The sequence below is a fragment of the Penaeus japonicus genome, unplaced genomic scaffold (genome assembly GCF_977035675.1).
Source record: "Penaeus japonicus unplaced genomic scaffold, GWHDUDI00000001_assembly GWHDUDI00000025, whole genome shotgun sequence".
NCBI lineage: Eukaryota > Metazoa > Arthropoda > Malacostraca > Decapoda > Penaeidae > Penaeus > Penaeus japonicus.
In genome coordinates this window covers 3,578,717-3,588,716 of record NW_028234427.1, presented here as the reverse complement: position 1 = coordinate 3,588,716, position 10,000 = coordinate 3,578,717, and the positions used below count along the sequence as shown (strand labels likewise).

Genomic DNA, 10,000 nt, shown 5'->3' with positions numbered 1-10,000 from the left:
CCGCCCACCGTAGTAAGAAATATCTTTAAAACGAACAGGCACAATTAATCCCTCTAACCCTACTATTTTAAGAGCGAAAAAATCATTTTGGTGTGTGTTTTTTTCTTTCTTTTTTATTATAATTTCCAGGTGGATGGCGACCCCGTTGGTGTAAAGCATCCAAGTGGGTTTGAGACGATTCAGGAAAATTCGTGATCCAGGTATTTGTTGGCATTTCTTTTTTCAAGACCGTACAAAGTTCAGCACGATTTTTCTTAAAGTGTGCACATGATATCCATCATATACTTCAATTAAGAGTTCCTAGTTTCATTAAGTTTAAGACATGTTCAACTTGGTGTTCATGAGAAAATTTTTACCAAAATATAAATTTACAATTTTCTTCCATATTTAGTTAAACTTTAATAGATATTAGACGTTAGTAGCTTAGCGAAATACCACTGGAAATCAAACAAAAGTATTCATATACCTGTTAGGATAATATCTCTGGAGAAAGGATGCTTCTTCCAGGTCATCTGTCAACATGGAACAGACGGTCTGCAGGTCGTTACAGGTCGGGGTGGAACACCAGGGCACTCTCGCACGCGAACTGGTTGGAAATTCTTGGATTAGGAGTCTGATTATTCGTTGAATGTTTGTTTGTTTGTTTGTGTATGTGTGTGTGTGTGTTTAGATTTATTTATTTCTCTTCTTTGGCGATTTCATATTTCATTATAATTATTTTCACCCTCTCTCTCTCTTTCTCTTTCTTTCTTTCTTTCTTTCTTTCTTTCTTTCTTTCTCTCTCTCTCTCTCTCTCTCTCTCTCCCTCTCTCCCTCTCTCTCTCTCTCTCTCTCTCTCTCTCTCTCTCTCTCTCTCTCCCTCCCTCCCTCTCTCTCTCTCTCTCTCTCTCTCCCTCTCACCTTTCCATCTGTCTCAATGTCTATATTCATAAATATTTCCAATACCTATCTTTCTATCAATTCAGATGATAGATAGAGAGAGATATCAATAGACAGACAGATAGATAGATAGAGAGAGAGAGAGACAGAAAGAGAGAGAAAGAGAGAAATCCAAGCAAAGAAGAACGAACCTGAAAACTGCCCTAGGGTCACGAACCATGTAAATGACCTTTACGTCGACGTCCTCCCACTCCAATAGAGGTCGTGCCCACCGAAGACCCAAACGAAGTACCTGCAGCAGAAGAGGACGTGTTCTGGTGTTATGGCGGAGAAAATGCTGAGAGAATCTTCCCCCTCTCTCTCTCTCTCTTTGATCATGAGTTTTATAGCGCGATTGAGAACAGAAATGTTACTGGTAATGCTAATTCATTCTTCATTTCAGTCCTTTTGAAAGAGCACTGTGAATATCTATGATAATTCAATCAAAAAACAAAAATCCAGAGCTCTGAGGACTGAACGAGACATCAGCAATGCTAACAATATCGATGAAGATTATTCCATGGAGGAGAATCGGCCAAATGTGATAGAATCAGTACTAACAAGAATGACGGAAATTCAATAAAACCGAGAATAAGAAACATGAAGCAATAATAGCCAAAAAATAACAAAGAAGATTATTCCACGACTCCAAGAACCCGAAAGAGACAGGAGATCGTTTACAATACTAACACACCAACAACGGCAATGACTTCATTCCTAACCTTAGCCACGTGGAGACTCGCTTTTTTACACAATTCTCCCGTCTTGTTCGCGTTCTTGCAAAGGCCGCTCGTTTCGCAAGCTTCCCGAAGTAAAGGGTTCGTCTCCAGAATCTCGTCGATTTCGCTGGAGTCGAACTGGCAGCGCAAGACGTTCTTCAACTCTTCAACGGCCATGTGAGTCTCTTCGATGTTTTCGTAGAGGACGTGGGGGCCGTATTCACTAAGGGGTTCGTAACTGTAATGGTTGTTTGGATATAGTGATTGTTCACGGTGGTTCTGGTTGATCAAAGGGAGACAGGACTTTCATCTTTGGTTATAAAAGGGGAGTGTTGGTTATAGACACAGTGAGTGTGACAGTAGAGTGTGCTTTTTGAGTCGGGTAACTGGAGTTGGTTGCTGTTGGATGTTTTTTATATATATTTATACATACACATATACACACTCACATATGTATATATATGTATATGTATATATATATGTATGTATATATATATGTTAATATATATGTATATGTATATATATGTATATATATATGTTTATATATATGTATATGTATATATATATATATGTTTATATATATATATGTATATATATATATTTATATATATGTGTATATATATGTATATATATGCATATATATATATATATATATACATACACACCTATATATGTAAATACATATACTTATATATATATATATATATATATATATATATATATATATATATATATATATATATATACACATATGCCTATATATAAGTATTTATCCCCCACATGCACACACACACACACATACAAACATATATATATATATATATATATATATATATATATATATATATATATATACACACACACATATATATGTGTATAAATACATATAGATGTATGTTTACACACACACACACAAACACACACCTAATATGTAATTACCTATAAAAGATCCCTCTGTCGGCCATTTTCATCAGTTCCCCCATGAACGTGGAACCGCTGCGCCACCGCGTGAAGAGAACCACAGCCTTCTTCGGGAAAACGACAGCTCTCGAGGCGTTGTCAGCGCGTGCTTGCCTTCTACGAGTCCCTCCCTTGGCACCGTGAGATAACAGACTTAGTCCGGCGATGTTCAGGAGCACAATGAAGAGCAGCAGGTAACATCTTTTCTCCGGTTTCGATAAAGAACAGAGAGATTTTGGTACTCTGCGGGGAAACATCTGCAAAATAAATGAAGTGGATTACAAGGGCGAAGAGGAATTAAAGGATATGTTGAGACTGTTCATAAGCAAGGTTAGATACGCTTTTACGTGTTCATTAAAAAGATATCTATATAAAGAAATATATACCTGCGTGGATATGCCTTTTCTATACCCTTTCGAACTGAAAACGGATACTCAAACTTCGCGCGAAGAATCATCGACTTTGACTAAAATCTAAGTTACCGCTTTGTTTCTCTGAACCGCGGGGTATGGGAATCAACCATGAATTAACCGTGTTTTGACCATAGGGCACGAGGGCATGGCAAGACACCGGCATCGAATTTTATGCCGTTAAGCCACTTCATATGATTGGCTTAACCTCATATTCTAAAAAGCGGACTCTTCACAATTCGTACCATTTAGAATTACAGCTACATCAACAAAATTACAGCAACGTCGACTAACTCTATATGTTCCATGATGTCATCTGACGATACGCCGAGAAGTACCAATATAAGAACCGAAGTAGAATCATTGGAAGGGTCGAAGGAGGCACCTGTATTGGGTTGTGCTTCGGGCATCAGCTGGCCTTGACCCGGCCTTGATACGGAACATAGATTCCCTAACCTCGACTTCTACAATTACGCGAAAACGAACGAAGGGAAGGAAAGGAAGAATAAATATACATATATTAATGGCGTTCTCTGCGTTAAAAAAAAAAAAAAAAAAAAAAAAAAAAAAAATATATATATATATATATATATATATATATATATATATATATATATATATATATCCTCATTCGTGAATTTACACCGACTTTGGGCCTTTCTCACATGCATAAAATGTATGTAATTTTTTCAAAATTTCTGACTCTACTTCCAAAATAATTTTACAGTTAAACAGGTTGCTCAGCTATCTCCTAGAACAGGGGTGCCAATCTCACTTACTCCAGTGGGCTAGATACAGTACATTTCGGATACATTATTATCTAGTGCAAGAGATAAAACGACCCATCTATGCATTGTTTGAAACATTATAAGCAGTGCTACACACGAAGGGAAAAAAATCAATCTCAAAAAAGAATATTAAAAAAAGAATATTATGAAGTATGGCGAGAACAAAAAATGAGCTGCACGGGTAGAAGTAGATCGGTCTTTCCAATGAATCTTTTTTAGGACGTAAGAGTTAGCACTGATTTGCTAACTGTTTGCTAATAAATCATCACACCAGAAGAACAAATAACAAATTATTTGTATAATCTCTGCTAGGTTTACTGAATGTTATTGAAGTCACTCAAGACCAAGCTATTGGGCTTTGCTTGAATTATTTTGTCTATCAAATATACGGTCAATTGTAGATTATCACGTTCCACATCCTGCACTTAAAATGAGAAGTAGTAAACATAGTTTTGAGTACCAATAACCTATAAAACTCGAGCTCTTGCAAGAATACTCAAGAATATAATGGCTAAAATAATATCTCGTTTGAATGGTGCTATAATCAAGCCCGTGAATTGTAGGCCTATTCTAATGAGACAAAGTGTCCCTTAAATAGTTAACTATACCTTCTGCTATTTTTTGACATCTTAAAATTTATAATATATATGAATTCTTAAGTAGCAGATCCGATGGCAATCAGAATAGCAAGCGCATCGCCATGAATGATGAATGATGAATGGAAAAAAAAACATGAAAAACATTTAAGCATACTTACCTCAGTTTACAAAAGGTCACTATTGACACAAGATTTAAACTAACACTATTTAAACCGCCACGCATATATATATATATATATATATATATATATATATATATATATATATATATATATATATATATATATATAATGAAATGATCTTCAGAACAAAAATACTCTCAAATGAAGTTCATTATCATAAACAGTAAATCAATAAACAAACACATAATTAAAATCAAATGAGATCCGATGTATTAACCATCAAACCACCAATATATGAACTTTATCGTTGACACTTACGAACTCACTGAAAATATATGGAATGCTAACATATTATTTATCCGACCAAATATTATCAGATAAGAACTAATGAATAGCTATTCTCCTTGCATGGTGGTTGATATGCTCTCGGTTGCATTGTCACATGCAGAGTTATCAGTGATGTGGTATCAGATAGAAGGAAGAAAAACTTTTGGTGATAAATAAAATGTATATAAAAGTTTTATTGATCACTTGATTCAACTTAAAAATGAATGGTATTAACAAATATGTAGTCCATACTTAGGAATTAGATCAGTAACTATCTATAAATTGTAACATTAGAATTGTTGTATAGTGTTATAGCATATATGAATGAATCGAAAACAAGTAGATGCAATTCAGGTTAAAATGAACTAAATTGACGGTCAGAAACACTTATATCTCTGAATTAGTCCAACCTTTTAATCAGGAAAACAAACCCATATCAGAAATTCAATCAGTAAATGTTTAATTCCTAATGCTAAGAACATCGTTTCTACAAAAGTCTAGCTAAAATCTGCTAAAGAACGTTTTGTTTCCGCTCGAATCTAAGCTTTGATAACCCTCGTTCACAATTCGAAACTAAATTCCTTATAATATTCCAAATGAAAAGACTTATTTCTAAAATAATTCAGCATATATAGAATATTTAAAATCGTCGGCAACCGATTTACAAAAAATAAGAGAATACGTACAAAAGAAAAGCCCTTGTTCTGGTCTCCCGCGTGGATTCACATGTGTTGTAGTCCAAGGCTATTGGCAGGAACATACGTTTTCATTGTTGATGAAATAGATAAATTAGGTTATTCATGAAATAATAATTCAGCCAATATATATAAAGCCATTACACACGGACCTAACACAAGCACATATATGTATACATGCACACACACACACACACACACACACACACACACACACATATATATATATATATATATATATATATATATATATATATATATATATATACATACATATATATGTATATATATTATATACATACATACATATATGTATATAATATACATACATATATATATGAATATATGTGTATATATTTTATATATATACATATATATAAGCAATATTATATATATATATATATATATATATATATATATATATGAGTGTGTGTGTTTATGTATTTGTATGTTTATATATATATATATATATATATATATATATATATATATATATATTTATACATATATATGTATATATATTATATACATACATATATATATGTATATATATACATACATATAATATATATGAATATATGTGATATATTTGTTCATTATATATATATAATTATATATATATATATATATATATATTTATATATATATTATATATATATATATATATATATATATTATATTATATATATATATATATATATATGTGTGTGTGTGTGTGTGTGTGGTGTGTATTATATGTATGTGTATTTATATATATATTATATATATATATATATATATATATTTCAAATATATATATATATATCATATATCATATTTATATATTTATGGATATATATATGTATATGTATATAATTATATATACATTATCTAAAAATACTATATATATATATATATATATATTATATAATATATATATATATATATATATAATATATATTATATATATATATATATATATATATATTATACTTTATGTATATATATATATATATATATATATATATAATATATATTAATATATATATATATATTATATATGTAATATATATATGTTTATATACTTATATATGTATATATATATACATATATATAGATATGCATATATGTGAAGGTATTGTTTCTAGATAGACTGCCTAAACTTTACACAGACCAAGGTTGGTGATTAGGAATGAAACACGAATCACGTCAAATACCAATATATCATACCATATATAAGTCATGATATATATAACACTATATACAAATACAACAAAGTTAATACTAATGGTTACACGAAATACACACACACACACACACACACACACACACACACACACACACACACACACACACACACACACACACATATATATATATATATATATATATATATATATATATATATACATATATATATATCAATCAGTGAACGGTAACCTAACAACAACACCTGACAATAAAGCAGTAGCATGAAAGTACGTCTAGACACCAAGTTTACCTGTCAGATTCTCTATCTTTGAGAGATGAATTTAGAGTAAGTGTCAAGAGAGTAAGTGTGACCACTCTGTCTAAATAAATGCAATATGATTCATTACGTGTTGCCAATTGAAGGTTATATAACGGGTCATTCTCGAGGGGCGGAGCTTAACCCAGAGCCGATGGGTCGAGAGGCGTGGCCAAGCGTAGAGTATATAATCTCGTGTCGTTGTGACCGTTGGCTGGGCCTCCACGTGCTAAACCACGATTCCCCTGGCACGTGACGGAGCTGCGTCAACTCCGCCAGGCAGGAGGGTGGGTGCAGGAGTAGGGACTTGGGAGATCTGCATAAATCTCCAAACTCAGTGTGTAGAATAGGGATAGGTCCCCTCCGGGGTTCCCTGGTATTTGTCGATCGACACCCCCACGACTGGCACATATCAAGCTTGTGCTGGGGGGGTATGTAATCGTCCGACTTTGATATACCAGGCATAGGTCAATCGATTTTTGATTTGTTTGAATATTTTGTACTTTTTTGAACTTTTTGATCTTGTCAATTGTAATGGCAGCAGTCTAATTGAGGATGCCTAAAGTTCGCCTGAAAGTTCGTGGGGGCCCTTCCCCCGAAAAAAGGAAATCTCTTATGAGAGAAATATGTCAGCTGGAGATCAAGCTGCTACGTATTATAGATACAAAGGACAGCTACATCGTCTTAGCTGAACAGGAGGAAGATGTGGACAAGTTCTTTATGGCAAGAAATAAAGATGCTCTCTCCCAACATGGCTTCACTCCGGTTCTCTCACCCGAAAAACGAGCCAGAATGACTGTGGTGCTCAAGGGACTCGACAACTCCATCATCGAATCGAGCACAGAATACATTAAAAGCGAGATAGAGAAATCGGCCCCATTTGCGGTGATCGACGATATATATATCATGGAAAGAGCCAAAATGATAAAGGTTCGCCTCGCCAACATGCAAATGGCCACAAAACTCAAGGATAAAGGTGTGAAAATTAATTGCTTCTCCATCCCATCCTGGCAAATACAAATGGAAAAATTTACACCCATTATCCAATGCATGTCTTGCTACGCTTATAGCCACGCCAAATATCAATGCCCAAACAACACGAAAATCATATGCTCCGAATGTGCACAAGAAGGCCACAGGTTTGACTCGTGCCCTAACAAAGCCAACCCAAAGTGCATTAATTGCCAGGGTAACCACCGCGCCCTCTCAGGGGTATGCCCAATCCGAAAAGCAGCCATAAAAGCTGAAGAAAAAAACAAAGAAAAAACAGAAATAGAGAAGGAAACGAAAACAATCTTCTTTGCGGGGGGGGGGGGGGGATTAGAAGGCAGTTACTGGCTTAGATATCTCATGGTTTTCATGTACGGGTGACAATTGATCGAAGTCCATGGGGTATTTTACAGCAAGCTTTCCCCATTTGGATGTTGTCTTAGATCTATTGATAGCATCTACTTTCAATATATATATATATATATATATATATATATATATATATATATATATATATATATATATATGTGTGTGTGTGTGTGTGTGTGTGTGTGTGTGTGTGTATGTGTGTGTGTGTGTGTGTGTGTGTATGTTTATGTATACACACATATATTTTTATGTGTGTGTGTATGTGTTGTGTGTATGTGTGCGCATTCATATGTTTCTTGATTCTGTACTGAAAACAACCTGTTGGGAGAAAATATATAGTCACTGTTATTATAGACTAAACATATAACAAATTTGCAGTATGTCCAGTGGCCGGCATCATGTCAGTGTGAGTTGGCATATTTATCGGAATATTGATAATCAGAACTACCGAAGGAACCGGAATGACCTAAGGGCATATAAAAGGACGCGGATTTATATTGCAGATATGAATATATGTGTAAGAGATATGCCACCTCTTCCCCTATTCCCTCCTCCACGAGTGTTGAAAATGTATTTGTCATGCCCTCCCTCCTTCCTGAATTTCCCATAAGAATCAAAATATAGTGAATAATTACAATTACATTCCAGGGGAGAAGAGAATAACAACACATACGTCAATGTTCGATGTGACGAAAGAAATTAAATTTTATTAAAACGTACAGTACTTATCATAATAATAACGCAAGTTCACCAACACATACTGAATCCCAGGATCATTTTATACATTGCACGTTAGCAAAAGTTATATGGATTGGATAGATTAATAGATCATATCTAAGGATGAACTTCTATATTCCTCACGTCAAAAAAGGGAAATTAAATGTTTAAAAAATCTTACTTTTTTCATTAATGATTTTTTAATAAAACTAATTTCATGTTTCTTAAGATACTCAACAAACCAAGCTCAAGAAAATGATTAAAATACTTCTTCCTCTAAACAATTAAAATAATAATAATAATAATAATAATAAATAAATATTTGTCCCACGTAAACAAAATCATCATATAAACCTAACAATCCACAATAAAAATAACCAACAAATAACCAGATAATAAACACACATAATCAAAAGGAGAATTCATACCCATGAAAGAAAGAGACAAAAATCAGAGATAAAATTTTATGCTCCACATGTAAACAAAGCGAGCGAGGTCTTCTGCTCAGCTGTTCCATCATGGCAGAGAGCACGGGTCCGGGACAGGAAATGTACAGACAAACAGCTAGGAAATACCTTTTGTGGTGTGCCAATGAACATATTGAGTTCAGAATACCTGTGAGTTGAAGTTGTCAAGTAGGAGTTGTAAATATTGAAGAGGGTTATGGAGATTATGGAATTTATTTGCTTGTCGTTTGCTATGACTGACTGTCTCGGCTTCGACAGTCTGGGAGATGATGAAATATACTTGGAAAATTTCGAGTTAAAAGCAAACCTAAGAACATACAGTGCAATTTCAGAGGCAACCCGTCAGCAACCATTCATTGCTAAGCACTGCATGATTCAAGTTACTTCTTGTCTTAGTCGCTCGCTCGGTTACAGTAATTCCGTTACGGTGATT

At 33.8% G+C, this 10,000-nt stretch overlaps 1 protein-coding gene across 2 annotated transcripts in view; it reads right to left on the bottom strand.

Moving 5' to 3' along the window:
- Positions 1-4,843, bottom strand: part of LOC122246035 (carbohydrate sulfotransferase 5) — a 7,297-nt gene extending 2,454 nt beyond the window's left edge. The window contains exons 1-5 of one of the 2 annotated variants that reach the window (XM_043004284.2): positions 4,794-4,843; positions 2,577-2,854; positions 1,641-1,875; positions 1,071-1,171; positions 467-586 (exon numbers count right to left, since the gene is read on the bottom strand). In XM_043004284.2, the coding sequence (XP_042860218.2) occupies positions 467-586; positions 1,071-1,171; positions 1,641-1,875; positions 2,577-2,854; positions 4,794-4,796 (737 nt within the window). In that variant the 5' untranslated portion in view covers positions 4,797-4,843. Of the gene's footprint in view, positions 1-466; positions 587-1,070; positions 1,172-1,640; positions 1,876-2,576; positions 2,855-2,983; positions 3,569-4,793 lie in introns of those variants that run through there. The other variant, XM_043004283.2, reaches the window with a different exon arrangement.
- Positions 4,844-10,000: the final 5,157 nt, after the last annotated feature.